Below are 23,460 nucleotides of genomic sequence, written 5' to 3' on the forward strand. Positions count from 1 at the left end.
GCACCCCTCCCACCCGCGCGTGTGGCCCCGCGCGTGCCGCTCCCCCCCCCACCCCCCCCCACCCCCCCCCCCCGGGACCGCGCCGTTCGGGGGCGGGCGGAGGCGGCGGCGGCGGCGTCCGCACCGGAGCCGAGCCCAGCCGAATCCTTCCGAGCCCAACCGAACCGCTCCGAGCCCAGCCGAACCCGCTCCGAGCCCAGCCGAACCCGCTCCGAGCCCAGCCGAACCCGAGCCGAGCCCGACCGAACCCGAGCCGAGCCCAGCCGAACCCGAGCCGAGCCCAGCCGAACCATTCCGAGCTGAGCCGAACCCGCTCCGAGCCCAACCGAACCCGCTCCGAGCCGAACCGAACCTTCCCGAGCTCAGCCGAACCCTTCCGAGCCGCCCTGAGGCGGGCCGAGCGCGGCCGCACCGGCCGTACCGAGCCCCGCCGAGCCCCCCCGCTGCCGCCGCCTCTCCCCTCCACCAGCCAGCCAGTAATTTTCCAAGCCCGGTCGGGCGCTTCCCGGTTGAGTTTCCCGGAGGATCGGCGGGGCCATGGGAGACAAAGGCACCCGGTGAGTGGGGCTGGGGGCGGGGGGGCACCCCGGGGTGGGAGCCCCGGGCATGGCGGCGGCGGCGGAGGAGGAGGAAGGGAGGGGGGGGAATCCCGGAACGCCTCTGCTGCCCGTGTCAGCGCTGCCTGCCCCCGCCTGCCTGCCCCGAGCCCGCGGGGCTGCCCGCTGCCCCCGGGGTCAGCTGCAACATCTGGCCACCGCTGCCCCGGGGAGGGGGGGGGGGGGGTGTCCCCAGCGGGGTCCCCTCGGCGCTGGGGTGCGAGGCGGGAGCCGGCGGCTGCATCCCGAGGGGCCGGTGGGGTCCAGGGGGACGCGGGGAGTTTGGGGAGCAGGTCCCGCACCCCTGCCCACACCCCCAGCCCGCTCATTTGGAGCCTGGATGGGGTTTTTTTTTGGGGGGGGGGGGCAGGGGGTGCACCCCAACTCTTCCCACTCGTGGTTCGGGTGGGAGCCTGCGGTGACCCCTCGGAGCCGGACCCTGGACCCCCCGCTGGCATTTTGGGGGTGTCCGGCAGCACGTGCCAGGCCCGGAGGCGCGGGGACCATGACGGCGCACGACGCCTCGGTCCCAGGGGGGCCGCCGCGATGGCTGTCATCCTTTGGGGACCCCTGTGGCGACAGGGCCGGGGGTCCCTCCGGCTGCCCTTTGCCCCCCTGGGGCTCGGGGTGCAGGGCACAGCAGGCGCACCACCCGCGGAGGCACCCACCTCACGAAGGGAGTTTTGGGATTTCGGGACCCCGTGGGAGAGCCCGGTGACCCCTGCCAGCCCCTGCGCTGGGGGAGGGTCTGGGCATGTCTGCCTTGACACCCCCTCCCCGGCTGTCACGGTGGGGTGGCCAAGGGGTTAATGCTCATCACCCGGGTCCCCTGAGCCTCCCGATCATTCATTATTTAGGGCTAGGTAATTAGGGGAGGCTCCTGACACCAGTGGGTGGGGAGGGGGTGGCATCGCCCTCCCCTTGGTGCCCCCCATGGCACCTGGGTGTTGGGACCGGGGGGCTCCGGTGCAGCCGACACCACGGCTGTGACCCACAGCAGGAGAATGACGCCTTGGGGGGGGGGGGTGTGTGGTGTGTCTGGCCCTGCTTTGGCAGAATCTTCCGGAAATGCTGCAGCATTTCGGGGTGGCAGGATGGGATATGGGGAGATCCCGCTGACCCCCCACCATTGCAGGGAGGGGTTGGTGCTGCTGGACGGGCTGCTCGGGTGCCATGCCCTGGCTGTGGCCGGCAGCACCCGCGTCCCCCAGCTCAGCATCCCTAATTCATCAGAACTGGTGTGTTGCAGCCCCAGAGTCGGGGGGCTGGCAGGGGGGAGACCCTTGCTTTCGGAGCAGTGGGGCTGGGACTGGAGCACCCACTGGGTCCCCGGCCCTGGGTGCAAGCCGGTTGGGTCCCAGGAGGTGTTTGGGTGCCTGGGAGCGCGGACAAGGAGCATTGCTGTACGCTGGCAGCGGCCGCGGGCATAGGAGGTGTGAGCTGATCTTCCTCTGCCCATGCAGTGCATATGGGGGGAGCTGGGGGGGGGGAATTAGGCTGGCAAATCTTCCCCCCCGGTCTCCCTTTCCACTGCGGTTCAATGCTCTGGCCCCAAATCTGCTCGGATTCATCCCAAAGCTGCCGGAGAGAGGTTGGGGGGTTTGGCTGTGGGAGCCGATTTACCATCAGACACCTCAAAACCCATCATTTCTGCTGATACCACCAGTGCCAGCGTAGCACCCACTTTTCTTGGGGGGGGTCACTGCTCCCCATCTGTGGGTGTTGGGCCTTGGTGCCATGAGGTTTGGGGTCCCCCTGCTCCCGGCACGGCCCTGGGTGCTCCATGCGGGGTGAGGAGCACATCCAGGGTGCAGGCGAGCATGGGGTGTGGGTTTGGTGGGGTGCCGGGGGGCTCTGTGCGTCATCCCAGCCTCCTGTCAAGCCCCCTGCGGTGGGAAGAGCCGGAGGAAGCGGCTCGGCGGAGCAAACAGGCGAGTTTGTGGCTGCTGGCACCGCCGGGGACCCGGCCAGCCCCAGCCGCCGCCGAAAGCGTCGCCTAATTATTTACAGCTTCTCCAAAAGCACGCATTTTCCCCTGGCTCCGGCTCCTCCCAGCCAGCACCCAGCCAGGGCAGCAGCGGCCCCACGGGCACCCGCTGGCCTCGGTGGGCTGGTGGGATGCTCGGCCCATGCTTTGAGTTGTGGCAGAGGGTATTTTCCCGGAGAAAAGGCCGGAGCTGGAGTTGGAGAAGCATCACAGTGGCTCCGGCGCAGCAGAGCCCACCTCGGTCGGCACGGGGCACCCTCCCGTGCGCTTCCCCGCGCCCCCCAGTCCCAAACCGCGCTTGGGCCCCGGGATGCTTTGCAGTCCCGGCATCCCGTGCATCTGTAGGGTCTGGGAGTGGGACAGGGAGGAGAGGGAGCTCTGGAAGGTGGCCCAGGAGGGGAGACTCCTGCTTCCTGAATGTTGTTTGGAGAACAAACTGTGGTAATAACAGCAGGATCCAGACACATCCCGGATCCCACAGCCAAGGCGTTTCCTTGCCAAGGAAGCCGGCGAAGCTCCGACACGGCCGGGGGATGCTGCCGCCGAGCCTGGCAAGGGATGCAGCGGGGAGGCAGCGGGGATGCGGGATGCTCGTGCTTTGGGATGGGTTGGCGCGGTGCTGCAGGCTCGTCCCGGCGCGGCTGGCGCGGAGCCACCGGCCGCCGCGGTGGCGGGGTTATGCCGGAGCGTGTGATGTGGTTGCTGGCGGCTCCGTTATCCCCGGAGGTCCCTTCTGACGCGGCGCTGGCTAATTAGATCTGCCCGCCGGCCCCATTAGCGTGAGAGCCCGTGAAAACCCCAGCTCTTCCGCCCCTGAGTTCAAAGGCAATCGACGGCGTTGCTGTCCGACCCCGCTCCGATGCCCAGGGGAATCAAATCCTCATAAATCTTCCCAACGGAGATCAAACGGACCCCACTCAATTATCAGCCACCAAATAAAGCGATCGTTAGCCCCGGGACGTTTCCCTAACGAGCTCATTAAGGTGCCGGATCAATGGCAGGTGGGCAGGGGAGCAGGATGGGGCCTTGGGCAGTGTGCCAGGGGGCTTGGCGGGCACCAGCCCACGATGTGGGGCCCCCGGGTTGGAAATCACCGATGGGCAGCGGCGGCGGCGGCGGCGGCTTCCTGCCTGCCTCGTGCCTCCGGCGTTTCGACACCAGGAAGGGCTGAAAGGGGAGGGAAGGCTCTGCGCTTCCTCCTTCCCTCCCTCCGGATCTGGTGGTGGCGGGCGAGGGTCCCCCCGGCACCGAGGAGCGAGAGGCGACCGTGTCCCCGCGTGCCCCTTCCCTGCGCCTGTGGGTGCTTCCGAGACGGAGCTGGCCCATCGGGGTGTCCATCCATGGGGGTCTTTCTTGGGGGCAGCCCAGGCTTCTGCACCCATGGCGTGGAGCTCTGTGGGGCTCCTGCGCCCATAGCATGAGGCTGTGCACGACTCCTGCACCCATGGCCTGGGGCCGTGGGGGGTCTTGGGCTCTGTGGGGCCCCTGTACCCATAATGTGGGGCTGTGCAGGGCCCCTGTACCCATAATGTGGGGCTGTGCAGGGCTCCTGCACCCATAGCATGGGGCCATGTGGGTTTTGGGCTCTGTGGGGCTCCTGCACCCATAATGTGGGGCTGTGCAGGGCTCCTGTACCCATAGTGTGGGGCTGCGTGGGACTCCTGCACCCGTAGCGTGGGGCCATGTGGGTTTTGGCCTCTGTGGGGCTCCTGCACCCATAGTGTGGGGCTCTGTGAGGCTCCTGTACACGTATCATAGGGCTCTGTGGGGCTCCTGCACCCATAATGAGGGGCCACTCCCAGTTCGTGCACCCACAGTGTGGGGCCATGTGGGTCTTGGCATCTGTGCGGCTCCTGCACCCATCGCATGGGGCCAGCCCAGGCTTGTGCACCCAAGGCGTGGGCCCGTGCACGACTCCTGCACCCATACCGTGGGGCTCTGTGGGGCTCCTGCCCTCGGTGTGGGGCCAAGGGTGGGCGGGTGCCAGGGACGAGTGGTGAGTAATTGTTTCCTGCACTTCTGCAGCGCCCGCCATCGATCTTGCCTTCGCTGGGGTTCGTTAGCGGCTTCGTCTGTGTAACGAGGGCTGGGCAGGAGGCACCGCCGCTCCCCCCCCCACCGCAGCGTCCCCGGGCCGGGGGGGCGTCCTGGCGGTGGGACCCCCTGACCCTCCATCCTTCGGCTGCATTTCCCCGGGGCTTCCCGACATGGCTCAGGGTCAGGATCCGGCATGGCGAAACGTCCTGGTGTGAGCCCGCTCCGGGGTCTCCCCTGGGTGCTGCTCCCCGGGGAGGGGGGTGTGGGGTGACGGGGGGTGACAGGCTGGCTCCCCACCTTGCTTTTATGTAATGCCTCATTTATTACCTGGAAAAAACCCCGCTGTTAATTGCTCCGGGCTCTGAGGAGGGTGGCATCACCCCCTCCCTCCCTGGCTCTCGGGGCTGGGTGCCCTGATCACCCCTTGGCCTTAAAAAATGATGCATTAATTAATTGTGGGGAAGAGGAAACGCTGAGTAACGCCGCTGCCGCCCCTCCCTGCTCAGCCCAGGCCCTTTGTTCCCCCACCACCCCCTATTTATTTAATTACAGCACCGTTCCCGCTAATGCCGGATCTGGCCCTCGCCGGGGACCGTGGTGCCGGCAAACCCTCGCGCCGAGCATCCCGCCCGCGGCAAAGCTCTCCCATCTCGGCTGGGGAAACTGGGAAGACGCCACCCGCCACCGTCCCGGCGAGGAGAGGCCACCCGGGAAGGGCTGGCGGGGTGTGCCCGGCGTTCCCGGGGCCCGCGGGTCTCCCTCCGTGCTTATGCACCTGGCAGACGGTTTATCGACAGCCCCTGTTGTCTTCTGAGGTCAAGGGAATAAGTGTGGTGGTGCGGTCCAGCCCCCCCCGGCACCCCCAGACCCCTCGGCAGCAGCCTGACGGCCGGGCCCAATCCTGCTGTGCTCCCCGGCCAGGGCTCAGCCAGGCCATGCTGGGCCCCACAGCTCTCGAGGGGGTGGGATGTGGGGACACGGGGGCGCAGGGTTCCAGTGGCACAGGGATGTGGGGTACGGGGATGCAGAGGTATGGGGGTGCAGGGGCACAAGGGATGCGAGGACATGGGGACACAGGGACACAAGGATGTGGGGGTGCAGGGATGCTGGGACACAGGGACATAAGGATGCAGAGATGTGGGAATGCAGGGGCACAGGGACGTGGGGACCTGGGGATGCTGGGATCGGGGATGCTGGGACCGGGGAATGCAGGGATCGGGGATGCTGGGACCAGGGAATGCAGAGGTTGGGGATGCTGGGACCGGGGAATGCAGGGATTGGGGATGCTGGGACCGGGGAATGCAGGGATCGGGGATGCTGGGACCGGGGAATGCAGGGATTGGGGATGCTGGGACCGGGGAATGCAGGGATCGGGGATGCTGGGACCAGGGAATGCAGAGGTTGGGGATGCTGGGACCGGGGAATGCAGGGATCGGGGATGCTGGGACCAGGGAATGCAGAGGTTGGGGATGCTGGGACCGGGGAATGCAGGGATCGGGGATGCTGGGACCGAGGAATGCAGGGATCAGGGATGCTGGGACCAGGGAATGCAGAGATCGGGGATGCTGGGACCGGGGAACGCAGGGATTGGGGATGCTGGGACCGGGGAATGCAGGGATTGGGGATGCTGGGACCGGGGAATGCAGGGATCGGGGATGCTGGGACCAGGGAATGCAGGGCTTGGGGATGCTGGGACCGGGGAATGCAGGGATTGGGGATGCTGGGACCGGGGAATGCAGAGATCGGGGATGCTGGGACCGAGGAATGCAGGGATCAGGGATGCTGGGACCAGGGAATGCAGAGATCGGGGATGCTGGGACCGGGGAATGCAGGGATTGGGGATGCTGGGACCAGGGAATGCAGGGATTGGGGATGCTGGGACTGGGGAATGCAGAGATCGGGGATGCTGGGACCAGGGAATGCAGGGATTGGGGATGGTGGGACCGGGGAATGCAGAGATCGGGGATGGTGGGACCAGGGAATGCAGGGATCGGGGATGCTGGGACCAGGAAATGCAGGGATCGGGGATGCTGGGACCAGGGAATGCAGAGATCGGGGATGCTGGGACCGGGGAATGCAGGGATCGGGGATGCTGGGACCGGGGAATGCAGGGATTGGGGATGCTGGGACCGGGGAATGCAGGGATCGGGGATGCTGGGACCAGGGAATGCAGAGGTTGGGGATGCTGGGACCGGGGAATGCAGAGGTTGGGGATGCTGGGACCGGGGAATGCAGGGATCGGGGATGCTGGGACCGAGGAATGCAGGGATCAGGGATGCTGGGACCAGGGAATGCAGAGATCGGGGATGCTGGGACCGGGGAACGCAGGGATTGGGGATGCTGGGACCGGGGAATGCAGGGATTGGGGATGCTGGGACCGGGGAATGCAGGGATCAGGGATGCTGGGACCAGGAAATGCAGGGATCAGGGATGCTGGGACCAGGGAATGCAGAGATCGGGGATGCTGGGACACAGGAATGCAGGGATCGGGGATGCTGGGACTGGGGAATGCAGGGATCGGGGATGCTGGGACCGGAGAATGCAGGGATCGGGGATGCTGGGACCAGGGAATGCAGGGATCAGGGATGCTGGGACCAGGGAATGCAGAGATCGGGGATGCTGGGACCAGGGAATGCAGGGATCAGGGATGCTGGGACCAGGAAATGCAGGGATCAGGGATGCTGGGACCAGGGAATGCAGAGATCGGGGATGCTGGGACACAGGAATGCAGGGATCGGGGATGCTGGGACTGGGGAATGCAGAGATCGGGGATGCTGGGACCGGGGAATGCAGGGACCAGGGAATGCAGGGATCAGGGATGCTGGGACACAGGAATGCAGGGATCGGGGATGGTGGGACATGGGGCCGCAGGGCCGTCAGGACACAGGGACCCTTGAGCTGCCCCTCCCCTCCTGGGCCCTGTGACAGCCTGCGCAGGTCTTCTTGATGGTTTTCCGTGTCGGGGCATCCTCGTGCTCCCCGCTTTCCCCGGCTCAAGGGCTGCACCCCCTCCAGGGTGTAACCCCTCACTCTTCCTGCAGACGCCCAAGGGCAGGGGCTGTGGGGAAACTGAGGCACAGCCAGGCAACGGGTCTGATGCACGGCGTAAGAGCATCCTCCTGCCTCTGGGGTGGGTGATCCAGGGGTTTGCTGGAGCAGCTCAGCACCCAGCCCTCCTCCAGCCTCGGCTCAGCACCCTGCCCAGCCCCCTGCCCTCCTCCTCCTCCTGCCTGGGCTTCCCCGGCGTGGGAGCTGCTGCCGGAGGAGGTGGCGGCGGAGCTGGAAGCAGATGAAAGAAGGGCCTTTTCCCGGCAGAACCAGGCATTTTCGCTTGGAGGGAATGCTGAACTTCAGCAATCCCCGTTTTTCCTCCCTTTCCGCAGTTGCTGAAGGAGGAAATCTCTGCGCTGAGCCCCTTCCCTGTCGCGGCTGGGGAGAGCGACTCCTGTCCTGGGGATCTCAGCTGCCTCCCAGAACGTCCCTGGGATTTCAGGGATGGTGGAAATTTGCTCACTGAAGGAGCAACGTCGCTTTGCGCCGCTCCCTGGCCGGCTGCCTGTGCCGCGGAGCCGAGCGGTGCCCCGCGGGTGCTCCGGTCCCCGGGGACCTGGCGGTGATGCCTGTTCGTGCTGGTGCCACCGGGCGTGATGGGAGCTGGGGGATGGATGTCCCTGGGAGCCCAGGGCTGTGCCGGTGCTGGGGCTTGGTGGCACTCGGGAGTGCTCTCGGCACTGCTGTCCCTCCTGCACGAGCCAACTGGGGACGAGGGTCCGCCGGGATGTGCAGCAGGTCTTGGTTGGACTCAATGATCCTAAAGGTCTTCTCCAACCTTAATGATTCTATGATTCTAGGTCTGTGGATGCTCCTATCGAGGCTCAAGGCACCGAGCTGCCGGTGCTTGCCCGCGCAAGGACCCTCGGCGGCGTGTGCCGACGCGTCCCCCCGGCGCATCCGCCCCGCTGCCGCGGTGACGGTCCCTGTTTAACCTGGCCCAAACCAGCACCGCTGGTTTTTTTGCACCGAGCAAAACCCACCGGCTGCCGCTTTCCCCTGCCCACCCCTTGGCGGGTGAGGGTCCCTCCCGGCCGCGCTGAGCGGCTGCCCTGGGAATTGTTTTTCCCAGCCCTAACAGCTGTTGCTAATCTTCCCGGATGGCTTTAATGGAATTTAAAGGCGAGGAGGGATTATCCGAGGAGAACCCATTACGGGTGGCTTCGTGCCAGGGCAGGCTCTGAACAGCCTCCGAAACCAGGCAGTGCTGGCCGAGGGAGCCCTGCCTGCCCCTGCCCTCTCCTGCCTGCAGCGGGCGGATCGGGGATGCTCCGGCTTTCCCAGCACTTGCAATGCCGTGCTGGTGTGTTGGACCCATGTCTGTCCTCCGTGGGGCCTTGAAGCAGGATTTTGGGGGGGCGAGGGGGGCACCTGGGGGCTGTTCCAGTGGTGCAGGGTATCCCCTGGGATGGAGGATGGATGGAAAGCCCCAGGGACAGGAGCGCCCCGGTCCCTCTCACCTCTCTGGTGGTTTTGGGGTCCATCTGTGCGCTCCACGGCCCGCGGGGCAGAGGTGGTGGTGGTGACCGTCACCCCACAGCTGCGGCAGGTGCAAACGTGCTGGGGTGGGGGTCCATCCCTCAGGGTGCCCCCGTCCTGGGTGACGTGTCCCCGTGGTCCCACGGGGGCTCCCCAGGCTCGCACCCATCCCTGGGGGAGCCACTGTGCTGCAATGCTGCAGCCTCACCCCAACCCCCTTTTTAATACCCATGTGTGTGGTGCAAACCTTATTTTTAATTTAATTTTAAGTAATTAAAAACAAATTAAAGCCATAAACTGTGAGGAAGGTGCTGGAAGGCGGCCGGGTGGTGGGATGCAGCCCCACTGCCTGCAGGCTGCCCATCGCGGTGGTATCTGGGAGCCTTCCCCGTGCGACGTGCTGCGCTGGCTTCCCGACACCTCTGTTCTCCGGAGCAGGGAGCTGGCAGCAGCTGCGGCTGCTCCTTTGTCGGGATGCCAAGGGTTGGCTGGGTCCTGGCATCCAGCGGGTGCTTCTCACCCCCACCCTGCACCGCTCGGGCTGGGCTGGAGAAACGCCGACCCTCTCCTGCAGTGGGCTGAGCAGTTCTGCGTGCCGGGGGGGCTGTACCGCTGGCTGGGGGCTGCCCCTCTGCCTCGCTGTTCCTCGGCTTGCAGAAAGCCTGGCTTTACATGGCAGGGCCTTTGCAGGGCACCTGGCATGACACCTTGCATGGCAGGGGCTTTGTACGGCACCTTGCACAGCACCTTGCACAGCGGGGCCTTTACAGGGCACCTTGCCCTGCTTTTTGCACAGCAGGAGCTTTGCGCAGCACCTGGCGCAGCACCTTGCACGGCAGGGCCTTCGCACAGCACCTTGCACGGCAGGGCCTTCGCACAGCACCTTGCACGGCAGGGCCTTTGCACAGCACCTTGCACGGCAGGGCCTTCGCACAGCACCTTGCACGGCAGGGCCTTCGCACAGCACCTTGCACGGCAGGGCCTTCGCACAGTACCTTGCACGGCAGGGCCTTCGCACAGCACCTTGCACGGCAGGGCCTTCGCACAGCACCTTGCACGGCAGGGCCTTCGCACAGCACCTTGCACGGCAGGGCCTTCGCACAGCACCTTGCACAGCACCTTGCACAGCAAAGCCTTTGCAGGACACCTTGCGCTGCACTTTGCACAGCAGGAGCTTTGTGCAGCACCTTGCACGTCGCCTTGCATGGTACCTTGCACTGCCCCTTGCACAGCAGGGTCTTTGCAGGGCACCTTGTGCTGCACATTGCATGGCAGGGGCTTTGCACGGCACCTTGCACAGCAGGACCTTTGCAGGGCACTTTGTCCTGCACTGTACGTGGCAGGAGCTTTGTGCAGCACCTTGCACGGCACCTTGCAGTGCCCCTTGCATGGCAAAGCCTTTGCAGGGCGCCTTGTGCTGCGCTTTGCATGGCAGGGCTTTGCGCAGCCCCTCACCCAGCCCCTCGCCCAGCAGCCCCTGGGTGTCCTGTCCCGCTCAGGGCAGACCCATGCAGGGCCCCCCGCCCCCCCCCCCCAAAGGACGAGCCCCCCAACGGGGCAGCCGCTCTCCCTGCTGCAGGCGAGGGGCCAACCCCCCCCCTTGGTGTAACCGTGCTGCGGGAAGGCCTCCTCCGGCCCCGCCTCTGCCCCCCCAGCCCCACCGTGTCACCCGGGTGGGAAACCGAGGCGGGGGGCTGGGGCTGGCCACTGCCGGGGTGTAAGGGGTCGGGTGGGATGGCCGGGCGCCCCAGCGCCACGGGGGCTGGGGGTCAGGCTCCCCGTCCCCCCCTATGGTGTTTCAGGCGTGGTGGGTCTGTGCCCCACAGCGCTATACAGGCTCTGGTACCATCGCCTGGCTGGTGCTTCCCTGGCGTGATGCAAACACCCGCCGCAGCACCCACGGGTGCCCCGTGCCCCCGCCGCTAACCCCTTCCTCCCCCCCACCCTTTGCTCTTTTTCAGGGTGTTTAAGAAAGCCAGTCCCAACGGGAAGGTAAGCGGGAGACTGGCGGCTCCCCGGGGAGGTGGGGGGGGGTGGGATGTGGGGGCGAGCTGGTGCTTCCAGGGGTGATCCCCCCACCAAATCCCCCGAGCACAGCCAGGAGGGGGGGATGGGCGCGCACACAGAGCCCGAAGCCGCCCCTGCGAGCTGCTGGCTGCCTGAGCATCCTGCAGCGCCAGCGGGAGGGGAAACTGAGGCACGGCGGGTTCGGGGTGGGGCTCGCCCAAAGTCTGGAGCTGGTGCTGGTCTCCGTCCCGCCCGGCATCCCGCGGCGCTCCCCGGGTTGGACCACCCTCGGGTGATGTGCCTGTGCCTCAGTTTCCCCATCAGGAGAAAGCCGGGAGCATGATGCCGTGGGGTTCAGCCCCACTCGCTGGCAAGACCCCCAGGGATGAGCCCATGGGGTGTCACCTGAGGCTTGACCTTGACCCAGATATCCCCCTGACACCGTGTGCCACCAAGTCTTGGGGATACCTGGAGGGGTTCCAGGCTTTGCCTGCTCCGGGGCTGGGGCAGCATGGCTGGCTTTTGGGTGCTGCAGGGGTAGGGTGGCACATGGGGACCATGGGGGGGGTGTGACCAGATGGGAGGTGACCCCAGGACACCCCCAGAGCGCTGCTGGCACGGATCTGGCCACAGGAGCTGTGGGGTGGTAGGGGGGGCTGCTCTGGGCATCCCTGACCCCCCCCATCCCTCCCTGCAGCTCACCGTTTACCTGGGGAAGAGGGATTTTGTGGATCACATCGACGTGGTGGATCCTGTGGGTACGTGGGGCCGGAACTCAGCTTAGGTGGGGGGACATGCCGGGGTGGGCTGGGCTCACTTGAGCTTGTGTGGGTGGGAGGAAGGGTTTTTGGGGAGCGGGGACCCCCTGAGAGATGCCCCGGGGATGTCCCCATCCGCTGGCACTGGCCGCATCCCTGAGGGACGGCCGCTGGAGAAGCCCCCGCACCAGAGGAGTCAGAAAACAGCCCAATTTGAATAATATTCCTGTTTTATTACTCATTTAAGACGTCTGCAGCTTCCGTGGATTAATTACCGCAGGAGGCAGAGCCCAAATCCCCCCATATCTCATCCTGCAGAGAGAAGGTCTCAAAAATATATATAAATCAAAAAAAAATTATGTAGATGCTGAGTTCCATCCATCTTCAGTGGCACACGAGGAACTGGGCACTGCGGGGCTGCCGGGGTCCCCCAGCCCTGCTGCCACATCCCCCCAACGCCGCCAACGCGTCCCCCCCGTCCCGGCCGGCGCCTCCCCTGACCCCGTGGTGTCCCCTTGCAGACGGAGTGGTGCTGGTGGATCCCGAGTACCTGAAGGAGAGAAAAGGTAACGGCTCCTTGCGGGGTCCCTCATTGCCTGGGGGCACAGGGGTGGCCCCACCGCCGGTGACGGCCGGTGTCCCCACGCAGTCCTGCCCCGGCGTTGGCCTCTCTGGGCCCTCGGGGTGGCATTTTCCAGCCCGCTGTCGCTGCGGTGGGTCCCTTGTCCTGCCGAGGATGGGGGACCTGTGGCGGGCACCCCAAGCGGTCCCGGGACTGCGTCCCTGTGTCCCCCCCCATGGCACCTCGTGGGAGCCACCACCGCTCCCCGGCGCTGGTGGGACCGGGACGAGCCGTGATGCCACCCCACACCGTGATGCCACCCCACACCGTGATGCCACCAACCCCTTGCCACCCTCCCCAGTCTTTGTGACGTTGACCTGCGCCTTCCGCTACGGCCGCGAGGACCTGGACGTGCTGGGGTTGACCTTCCGCAAGGACCTCTTCGTGGCCAACGCCCAGGCCTTCCCGCCGGTCCCTGAGGAGAAGAAACCCCTGACGCGGCTGCAGGAGCGGCTGATCAAGAAGCTGGGCGAGCACGCCTACCCCTTCACCTTCGAGGTAGGGTGGCGATGCTCCCGGGTGCTCTTCCCTTGCTGCCGGAGGGGAAGGTGGCCCCCTCCGGGGGGACATCGGGGTCCCCTCCAGCCCTGTAGGGTCGTGGTTGGGGGCGAGATGCTGCCACCCGTGATGAAGATGCAGTTTTTGTTAGTGGATCTTAAAACTTGGCAGCAAAAAGCAACCGCCAGTGGGGAAAGTGAGGCACGGGGTACATGCCGGTGCAGGGTGGGGTTAGACCTCCCCCATTTTGTGCACCCGCACCCCAATTTCCCCATCGCAGCTCTGGCAATGGAAGCCGGTGCCCCCCCCTCGCCCCGGAGCCGCTGGGGACCTGGTGGCATTTTCCAGGCTTGAGCCCCGTGGGCTTGCAAACGGCCCTGACCCCCGGCGAAACAATCTTTATTCCTCCAAATCCCCCAAGTTAACAACAACAAAAAAAGCCACACCAAAATTTTTGCAGCCCTTCGGGTTTTGGGTATGAGGAGACTGAGCCGCTGCCCAGGGCGGATCCAGAGCGGGATGTGGGTTGAAATACAGGCGGAAGGAAAAGGGCACGGTGCAATTAGGCAATGCAATTAAGAAAATTAGGAAATCCTTCCTGGCCGGTCCCGGGAAGGGGTGCAGCGCCCGGCCCCACAGCCGAGCGGGTGATGCCGGGGGTCACCGGGGCAAAAAGCCAGCTCGGGGATGGGTCCCCCAGCCCTGATCCGAGCCCTGCTTTCCTCTTCAGATCCCCCCCAACCTGCCTTGCTCCGTCACGCTGCAGCCGGGCCCGGAGGACACGGGGAAGGTAAGGTCCCGCCGTCCTTGTGGAGCCGGGCGGTGGTGACCGGCCGTTGGTTGGGGTCACCTCTCGGAGGGGTGCAAAGGGGTTTCTCTGCCTCCTTCTCTGCCCCCTCCTGGATTCCAGGCCTGCGGCGTGGACTATGAGGTCAAAGCTTTCTGTGCGGAGAACCTGGAGGAGAAAATCCACAAGAGGTGAGCGGTGAGGATCCATCCAGCCTGGGTGGGAGCAGCGTCCTCTGGGTGCTGGCAGGGTGCTGGAAAAGGACACCCCGGTTTGCATCCGCAGTGGGTGGGATAGGATTGGGATGGAGATGCCCTCCAGGGTGGGAGTGGGATGGAGATGCCCTCCAGGCTGGGATTGGGATGGAGATGCCCTCCAGGCTGGGGCTGGGATGGAGATGCCCTCCAGGGTGGGAGTGGGATGGAGATGCCCTCCAGGCTGGGATTGGGATGGAGATGCCCTCCAGGCTGGGAGTGGGATGGAGATGCCCTCCAGGCTGGGGCTGGGATGGAGATGCCCTCCAGGCTGGGGCTGGGATGGAGATGCCCTCCAGGCTGGGAGTGGGATGGAGATGCCCTCCAGGGTGGGAGTGGGATGGAGATGCCCTCCAGGCTGGGATTGGGATGGAGATGCCCTCCAGGCTGGGGCTGGGATGGAGATGCCCTCCAGGCTGGGATTGGGATGGAGATGCCCTCCAGGGTGGGAGTGGGATGGAGATGCCCTCCAGGCTGGGGCTGGGATGGAGATGCCCTCCAGGCTGGGGCTGGGGTGGAGATGCCCTCCAGGCTGGGAGTGGGATGGAGATACCCTCCAGGCTGGGATTGGGATGGAGATGCCCTCCAGGGTGGGAGTGGGATGGAGATGCCCTCCAGGCTGGGGCTGGGATGGAGATGCCCTCCAGGCTGGGAGTGGGATGGAGATGCCGTCCAGGGTGGGAGTGGGATGGAGATGCCCTCCAGGCTGGGAGTGGGATGGAGATGCCCTCCAGGCTGGGATTGGGATGGAGATGCCCTCCAGGGTGGGAGTGGGATGGAGATGCCCTCCAGGGTGGGAGTGGGATGGAGATGCCCTCCAGGCTGGGATTGGGATGGAGATGCCCTCCAGGGTGGGAGTGGGATGGAGATGCCCTCCAGGCTGGGGCTGGGATGGAGATGCCCTCCAGGCTGGGGCTGGGATGGAGATGCCCTCCAGGGTGGGAGTGGGATGGAGATGCCCTCCAGGGTGGGAGTGGGATGGAGATGCCCTCCAGGCTGGGAGTGGGATGGAGATGCCCTCCAGGGTGGGAGTGGGATGGAGATGCCCTCCAGGGTGGGAGTGGGATGGAGATGCCCTCCAGGCTGGGGCTGGGGTGGAGATGCCCTCCAGGCTGGGATTGGGATGGAGATGCCCTCCAGGCTGGGATTGGGATGGAGATGCCCTCCAGGCTGGGAGTGGGATGGAGATGCCCTCCAGGCTGGGGCTGGGGTGGAGATGCCCTCCAGGCTGGGGCTGGGATGGAGATGCCCTCCAGGCTGGGAGTGGGATGGAGATGCCCTCCAGGGTGGGAGTGGGATGGAGATGCCCTCCAGGGTGGGAGTGGGATGGAGATGCCCTCCAGGCTGGGGCTGGGATGGAGATGCCCTCCAGGCTGGGAGTGGGATGGAGATGCCCTCCAGGCTGGGAGTGGGATGGAGATGCCCTCCAGGCTGGGGCTGGGATGGAGATGCCCTCCAGGCTGGGGCTGGGATGGAGATGCCCTCCAGGCTGGGAGTGGGATGGAGATGCCCTCCAGGCTGGGAATGGGATGGAGATGCCCTCCAGGCTGGGGCTGGGATGGAGATGCCCTCCAGGCTGGGATTGGGATGGAGATGCCGTCCAGGGTGGGAGTGGGATGGAGATGCCCTCCAGGCTGGGGCTGGGATGGAGATGCCCTCCAGGCTGGGGCTGGGATGGAGATGCTCTCCAGGCTGGGAGTGGGATGGAGATGCCCTCCAGGCTGGGATTGGGATGGAGATGCCCTCCAGGCTGGGGCTGGGATGGAGATGCCCTCCAGGGTGGGAGTGGGATGGAGATGCCCTCCAGGCTGGGATTGGGATGGAGATGCCCTCCAGGGTGGGAGTGGGATGGAGATGCGCTCCAGGCTGGGGCTGGGATGGAGATGCCCTCCAGGGTGGGAGTGGGATGGAGATGCCCTCCAGGCTGGGATTGGGATGGAGATGCCCTCCAGGCTGGGGCTGGGATGGAGATGCCCTCCAGGCTGGGATTGGGATGGAGATGCCCTCCAGGGTGGGAGTGGGATGGAGATGCCCTCCAGGCTGGGGCTGGGATGGAGATGCCCTCCAGGCTGGGGCTGGGGTGGAGATGCCCTCCAGGCTGGGAGTGGGATGGAGATACCCTCCAGGCTGGGATTGGGATGGAGATGCCCTCCAGGGTGGGAGTGGGATGGAGATGCCCTCCAGGCTGGGGCTGGGATGGAGATGCCCTCCAGGCTGGGAGTGGGATGGAGATGCCGTCCAGGGTGGGAGTGGGATGGAGATGCCCTCCAGGCTGGGAGTGGGATGGAGATGCCCTCCAGGCTGGGATTGGGATGGAGATGCCCTCCAGGGTGGGAGTGGGATGGAGATGCCCTCCAGGGTGGGAGTGGGATGGAGATGCCCTCCAGGCTGGGATTGGGATGGAGATGCCCTCCAGGCTGGGAGTGGGATGGAGATGCCCTCCAGGGTGGGAGTGGGATGGAGATGCCCTCCAGGCTGGGGCTGGGGTGGAGATGCCCTCCAGGCTGGGATTGGGATGGAGATGCCGTCCAGGGTGGGAGTGGGATGGAGATGCCCTCCAGGCTGGGGCTGGGATGGAGATGCCCTCCAGGGTGGGAGTGGGATGGAGATGCTCTCCAGGCTGGGAGTGGGATGGAGATGCCCTCCAGGCTGGGATTGGGATGGAGATGCCCTCCAGGCTGGGGCTGGGATGGAGATGCCCTCCAGGCTGGGATTGGGATGGAGATGCCCTCCAGGGTGGGAGTGGGATGGAGATGCCCTCCAGGCTGGGGCTGGGATGGAGATGCCCTCCAGGCTGGGGCTGGGATGGAGATGCCCTCCAGGCTGGGGCTGGGATGGAGATGCCCTCCAGGGTGGGAGTGGGATGGAGATGCCCTCCAGGCTGGGGCTGGGATGGAGATGCCCTCCAGGCTGGGATTGGGATGGAGATGCCCTCCAGGCTGGGATTGGGATGGAGATGCCCTCCAGGCTGGGAGTGGGATGGAGATGCCCTCCAGGGTGGGAGTGGGATGGAGATGCCCTCCAGGCTGGGGCTGGGATGGAGATGCCCTCCAGGCTGGGGCTGGGGTGGAGATGCCCTCCAGGGTGGGAGTGGGATGGAGATGCCCTCCAGGCTGGGAGTGGGATGGAGATGCCCTCCAGGCTGGGGCTGGGGTGGAGATGCCCTCCAGGCTGGGGCTGGGATGGAGATGCCCTCCAGGCTGGGGCTGGGATGGAGATGCCCTCCAGGGTGGGAGTGGGATGGAGATGCCCTCCAGGCTGGGATTGGGATGGAGATGCCCTCCAGGACAGTTTTCCCCAGGTCGGAGGTGGGATGGACATGCTTTCCAGGGCATGGATGGGTGAGAGATGATCTGGGGACTGGGATGGAGACATCTGCTGCGCTGCAGGCGAGGAGCCCAGCCCTGCCAAGACGTGGGGCCACATGGGCAGCCTGCCATGGCCGTGGGGTTGCCCCTTCGCAGCCCAGGCGAGCTGGGCGTCCAGCCGGGACCCCCCACGACATCCTTCTCCTGACCCAGCAGACCAGAAGAAAAGAGGGATTAGACCCCGAAACGGGCCAAGAGCGAGGACAGCCTGCGGGCAGAGCTGCCTGCCGGCAGCCGGGCGCCTGGGTTCTCCTCTCGCCGTCTCCCCCCAGGAACTCGGTGCGCTTGGTGATCCGTAAGGTCCAGTACGCGCCGGAGCGACCCGGCCCCCAGCCCATGGCAGAGACCACCCGGCAGTTCCTCATGTCGGACAAACCGCTGCACCTTGAGGCCTCCCTGGACAAGGAGGTGGGCGAGGACTGGGGAGGGGACGCTGGTGGGGTGACCCTGGTGAGGACGGGGACCTCACCGTCCCCCCACTCCTCTGCTCCCTGCAGATCTACTACCATGGAGAGCCCATCAGCGTCAACGTCCATGTCACCAACAACACCAACAAGACGGTGAAGAAGATCAAAATCTCAGGTGAGGGGCACGGCTTCGCCCCCCCGGCTGCCCTCCCTGTCCCTGCGGGGGCCCTCCCCGACCCCAGTTTCTCCGTCTCTCGCCCCAGTGCGCCAGTACGCCGACATCTGCCTCTTCAACACCGCCCAGTACAAGTGCCCGGTGGCCATGGAGGATGCTGAGTGAGTGCTCGGGGACATCACGAGGGGCCCCGGGGACCTCGGAGGAGCCTTGGGGGGGCTCCTGCCGCAATGCAGCACCTTCAAAGCAGTGGGATGTTGCATTCAGCGAGCAGGTCCTGGTGGGAGGAGGGGGCAGACGGAGACTCTCTCTTTCAATGGCACCCTGGGGAACATCACCCTCTGCGTCCCTGCGGCCAGGGGGGACCTCCAGGCTGGGCCAGGGACAGAGGCGTCCGCTGCGTTGGGTCTGGAGTCGGGATGGAGGTGCCCAGGGTGGCCCCTGGGATTGCTGGAGGGGTGGGGGGAGCTGCAGGGGTGCCACAGGGCTCTGGCTGATGGTGGCTGTTGTCCCCAGCGACATGGTGGCCCCAAGCTCAACGTTCTGCAAAGTCTACACCCTGACCCCCTTCCTCGCCAACAACCGGGAGAAGCGGGGGCTGGCGCTGGACGGCAAGCTCAAGCACGAGGACACCAACCTGGCCTCCAGCACGCTGTGAGACCCCCGCCCCGACCGCCCCGGGGTTCCTGCTCCCTCTGGCAGCACGGGGAGGGGGGCTTGGGGGAGGACTGAGCCCTGGTGGGCACCCAACCGCTGCTCCAGGGGTGATGCTTGGGGTGGGGAAGTCACCGTCCCTGGGGGGGTTCAAACACCGTGTAGCCGTGGGACTTGGGGCCATGGTTTAGGAGGCCTGGGGGGGTTGGGTTGGGGGTTGGACTTGATGATCCGAGAGGTCTTTTCCAACCTTAATGGTTCTGTGAGGAGAGCCGGTGTGGGGGGACCTTCAGGAGAACGGGGGGCTGGTCCCCACAGGCACCCCTCGCTGAGCCCCACCTGCCCCTTCCTCCAGCTTAAGAGACGGAGCCAACAAGGAGATCCTGGGCATTATTGTCTCCTACAAGGTGAAGGTGAAGCTGGTGGTGTCCCGAGGAGGGTGAGTGTTGGGGACCCCCCGCCCCGTGCTGCACCCCCTCTCTGCCCTTGCTCTCCCCTGGGCTTGGGACCAGCCTCAGGGTGACCCCCCCAGGGATGCTACGAGGTTCCCGGGCGGGGAATGGCGATGCCGCGGCAGAGCCCGGCTCTGGGCGAGGGGGGCCCTTTGTGGGGACACCGGCATGGCCATCGCTGGGGTTCGGGGGGGTCATTAATCCTTACAACAGCCCCGCTCCCCCCCCTTCTTTGTGCTGCAGCACCTTTTGCAGGATGGGGCCCCGCTTGCAGCCCTCCCGTGCCGCAGATGGGGCCCGTCACCCCCCCAAACCCCTCCTGGGACTCTGCAGCGTGGGGGGGACACGCGTGGCGGGGGTTGGGGGGCACGTGTCTTTGGGGAGCGGTGACTAACGTGTTGTCTCCTTTGACCCACGCCAGCTTGCTGGGAGACCTCGCCTCCAGGTAACGCCCGTGCCGCTCCCGCCGAGCGCCCCCGAATCGCCGCCGCAGCCCCCCTGTTGCACCCCCCCGCCCCGTCCCCTCTGTCCCCGCCGCTGCCACCCCGGCCCCGCGCTCGTCCTCGGGTGGGGGCCGGATCCTGAATCGCCCCCCCGTGCCGAGCCAGGGCGGCGTGAGAAGGGCCCGTGGGTGCTGCGGGTCTCCTTGGGGCTGAGCGCCTCTGGCCCTGGCGAGGAGGGTCTCCGGGGCTTTCCTGGTCTCCACCCTCACATTGCTGCCCTCCCACGGGGGACCGTGGATCCCGGTGCCCGCTCGCCATTCCCAGGGGACGCCGGGGCTGCGGCTGACACGCACGACACGCTTTTCCCCACCTGCTGCAACACGCTTGCGGGTGGAAGAGGCACAGCTCCGTCCTGCCCCGTCCCCGGAGGAGCTGGGGGCCGTGTTCGGGCTGTCCCACCCTGCCATCACTGTGCCCTGCTGAGCACTGGGAAACTCGGCTCACCCCCTCCATCCCTCCCGCCGTTGACACGGCGCTGCCAGCACGCAGCCTAAACGCGGGGGATTTGGATCCCCAGCTGCTGATAAGCTGCTAAAAGGCCGATTTTTGCTGCGCTGATCCCCTCCCTCGTGGCCGGAGGGGGTTTGTGCTGATCCCAAACCACAGGATCAGGCTCCAGCAAGAAGCGTGATAGCTCTGTGCAAGAAGTGATAGCTCTGAAGAGGCTTTCTGGTCTCCCCGGCAGCTGCAATGTGGGATGCTGCTCTGCCCCCACCCCAAATTCGCCCCCCCCCCCCCCACCTGCAAAGCGCGGGCAGCCCCGTGCTTTACCCCGGCATCTCTTGCAGCGACGTCGCGGTGGAGCTGCCCTTCACGCTGATGCATCCCAAACCCAAGGAGGAACCGGCGCACCGGGACGGTGAGTGTCCGGCCCTGTGTGTGGGGCAGCCCCACCGCGGGGTGCTGTGTGGGGAGGGGGGGGAGGGCCGAGGGGTCAGCCCGCTCCCCTGTCCGTGCCAGCAAGGCTGCGCGGTGCCCGACGGAGATCTCGGCTCCCGTGAGCCCGTGGCGCCCCGTTGGCCGGGCAGCAAGTCCTGGGGGTTTGGGGGTGCCCCCCATCACCCTGGTGCAGCCTGGGCGGGGGGTTGCAGCTACCCGGTGACCACCCCGGTGTCTGCAGTGACTAACCCCATGCCATACTTCCCTCTCTTCAGTTCCAGAGAACGAAGCTCCCATAGATACAAATCTGATAGAGCTTGACACAAAGTAAGAGACAAAACCCCCGCGCGGGGGCCCGCGTGGGAATGCAAAGCTTTCACAGAGGTTGCATGGAGCCCCCCCACCCCGCTAACGCTGTGCCGCGGGATCGGCCCGCGACGACTAACCCCGCGCACGTAACCCCTCACGCCTGCCGTGCCCTTCTCTCTCCTCTCGTCCCTTGCCAACTCCCCGCATGGCTTTCCAAAAAAAAAAAACCCAAACCCAACCAATCCAGGAGAAATCGCAGTAAGAACGTGCCCGCCAGGGTCGTGTGCGGGGGCCGGGGCTTCTCCGCGGTGTCCCCGGGGATGGGGTGGGGGCTGTGCGTGCCCCGGAGCTTGGCACCGAGCGGATTAATCTCCAACTGCGTGTTTGTGCTGGAATAAGGGGTTTTGGGGAGGTTTGTGTGGCGATTTGCCAACGCAGCCGCTCTCCGCGGGGCTGCGGTCGCCGAGGCGCAGAGCAAACGGCGCCGACAGCCCCGGCGATGCCGCGGAGCTGCACCCGCCGCGCGTCGCCCCTGGGCTGCTCAGCGAGCAAGCACCGAGGCGGGTCCCCCCCCCCCCCCATCTGGGGGCTTTTATTTGGGGGTGCAGAGGGCGAGCATTGGTAAAGCTCTGAAAAAAACGAGGCTGTTTGCTGAAGGATGGGGTTTTAAGAGCGCTCTGAGCTGCTGAAATACCGCGGTGCAGGCTGAGCGGGTGAGAGCAACACCTGCCTTCACCGTGCGAGCAGCAGCAGCCTTGCGGTGGGTGCCCCCCCCACCCCAGATCCCGGCCTCGCCGCACATCCCCCTTCCCCCCGGCCCATAAAACCCCTCTCCCTCGTGTCTCCGCTAGTGACGACGACATCGTGTTCGAAGACTTTGCCCGCCAGCGACTCAAAGGCATGAAGGACGACAAGGAGGATGAGGAGGAGCGGACAAACTCCCCGCAGCTCAACGACAGATAAGCGAGCCCCCCCACCCCCCGCCGCAGCTCGCCGGGCCGCCGCGCGCCAGTAACACCCGTGCATTAGGCTTCTTCTCTTTTGTATAACGATTAATTTTGTTTTCTACCTGTACCGGGAGCCTATGGATCGCCCGATGGCGACAGCAATTATAACCTTCCAGCTGTGCCGCGTTGTCACTCTTCATCCAGCTGCCAGAGCTGCTGTTTCCCGGGCAGGGCACGGCCGGAGGGGTGCTGGAGGTGGGGGGTGGGCTGCGGGGTCGCAGCACCCCTCGTTTTAGCTCCTCCCCCGCTCCCCATCCAGCCCCCAGCCCCTTCCCCACAACGCTCGGAGCCCTTTCCTATGAGCTGCCTCTTTTATGTGTTTTATATAAGTCCAGTCTCAACACCAGTTTGCTACGGGGAGTGGGGGGGTGCAGCAGAACGGGGGTGGGGGGGGTCTTTTCTAGGCAGCCTGCTCGTGGGAAAGGGCACCCGCGCACCTCGGACGTCCCCTCCTTTCGCCCACCGCCTGCCCCCTCCCGTCTGACCCTGCTGCATGTGTCCCCTTCCCCGGGATGCACGAGCCAAGCCTGGCTTTGAGCCTTAGACCCTGCCCGAGGCCTGAGCCCGGCTGCTCCCCGGCAACGGCTTGGCCCGGCCCCAGGGTTCGGAGCCAGCAAGACGGGCGGGCATCGCTCCCCCTGCTCTTACCCCCCCAAATCCCCCTAAAGCGGCCAGCCCGGGGGGTTTATTCGGCTGCATCGCTTCGTAGCGCAGCCCGGCCCCCCTGGAGGAAGCGAGCTCAGAGCCGCGAGTTGCCGGCGCCGGGTAAGGCCAGCGGACTCGGAGCCGGCCCGTGGGGACGCACGGGGCTGGCGGCGGGGAAGCGCGGCCCCCGTGGGTCCGTGCCATCGGTCGCACGACGCTGCTCCGGGGGAGGCTGCGGACGCCTCTTCTCAGCTCGGCGGGGTTGCGGCGTGTTCCCAGGGCTGCTTTGCCACCCGCCGCACGCTGCAGAGCTCCCCTGGTTGATGTTTCCCCCCCCTCCCCATGCCTGCATGGGGGTCAAGCACCCATTTGGGGGTAGGGGGACACAGCATTTACCACCTAAACAGTGTTTCACCAGACGCTTGTGCCTCCCGCCTCAGCAGTGCCCGTCCTGGGGCTCCCTTGCCAGGTGCCCGGGGACCCAGCCCACCCCCTCCGGACCCCCACCGGCATCTGTCGGGGGGTCTCGGGTCTCCCACCACCGACCGAGAGGCTGTTCTCACTATTTATTGTGCCGTTGCGGTCAGCGTTGTCATCTGAGAGCAACCCATGGGGATAGCTGTGTCCCCCCCGTCCGGGGGGGCGCGGAGCTGAGCCCCTCCGCGCCGTTATTTTTGGGTAAAGCTGATGGGCAGCGTGGTACTTCTTTTTGTACAGTGGTTACTTTGTACTGTTCATTGATACCTGCTTCTTTGGTTTCTCCACCATATCTGTGATGTTTCTGTGATCTGTCAAATAAATTATTCTAGTTTATTAAACTCAGAAAAAAACAAAATAATAACAGAGTCCCAGCGCCTGGACGCTTCTGTGGGCTCGGGACAGGGGGGTCTTCCACACCGTGGCACCCCATCGCGGTGCCCTCGCCCCCCTCGCTGCTGCTCGGTCCCACCCCAGGAACTCCCAACGCAAACTCACGAGAGCTTTC

The 23,460-nt window shown here is 65.8% G+C and overlaps 1 protein-coding gene across 2 annotated transcripts; it reads left to right on the plus strand.

Moving 5' to 3' along the window:
• ARRB1 (arrestin beta 1) lies at positions 1 to 21,951 on the plus strand. Of its 2 annotated transcripts, none has more exons than XM_075104622.1 (16): positions 1 to 557; positions 11,112 to 11,142; positions 11,855 to 11,915; positions 12,280 to 12,481; positions 12,839 to 13,035; positions 13,766 to 13,825; positions 13,946 to 14,013; positions 17,717 to 17,852; positions 17,942 to 18,026; positions 18,115 to 18,187; positions 18,543 to 18,680; positions 19,036 to 19,119; positions 19,554 to 19,577; positions 20,424 to 20,494; positions 20,790 to 20,841; positions 21,675 to 21,951. In XM_075104622.1, the coding sequence occupies exons 4-16, from the start codon at positions 12,280 to 12,282 to the stop codon at positions 21,784 to 21,786; spliced, it is 1,302 nt and encodes a 433-aa protein (XP_074960723.1). In that variant the 5' UTR covers positions 1 to 557; positions 11,112 to 11,142; positions 11,855 to 11,915; the 3' UTR covers positions 21,787 to 21,951. The 2 variants fall into 2 exon arrangements, with proteins under 2 accessions (XP_074960723.1, XP_074960807.1); XM_075104706.1 differs by having other exon boundaries at positions 85 to 557; positions 12,437 to 12,481.
• Positions 21,952 to 23,460: the final 1,509 nt, after the last annotated feature.

The sequence above is a fragment of the Phalacrocorax aristotelis genome, chromosome 1 (genome assembly GCF_949628215.1).
Source record: "Phalacrocorax aristotelis chromosome 1, bGulAri2.1, whole genome shotgun sequence".
In the NCBI taxonomy this organism is placed as follows: Eukaryota; Metazoa; Chordata; class Aves; order Suliformes; family Phalacrocoracidae; genus Phalacrocorax; species Phalacrocorax aristotelis.

Coding starts and splice junctions, on each gene's coding strand:
- ARRB1 (XM_075104622.1), top strand. CDS start 12,280: ATGCTGAGTTCCATCCATCTTCAGTGGCACACGAGGAACTGGGCACTG. Junction 13,036..13,765: donor CCTACCCCTTCACCTTCGAG/GTAGGGTGGCGA, acceptor TTTCCTCTTCAG/ATCCCCCCCAACCTGCCTTG. Junction 18,681..19,035: donor AACCTGGCCTCCAGCACGCT/GTGAGACCCCCG, acceptor CCCTTCCTCCAG/CTTAAGAGACGGAGCCAACA.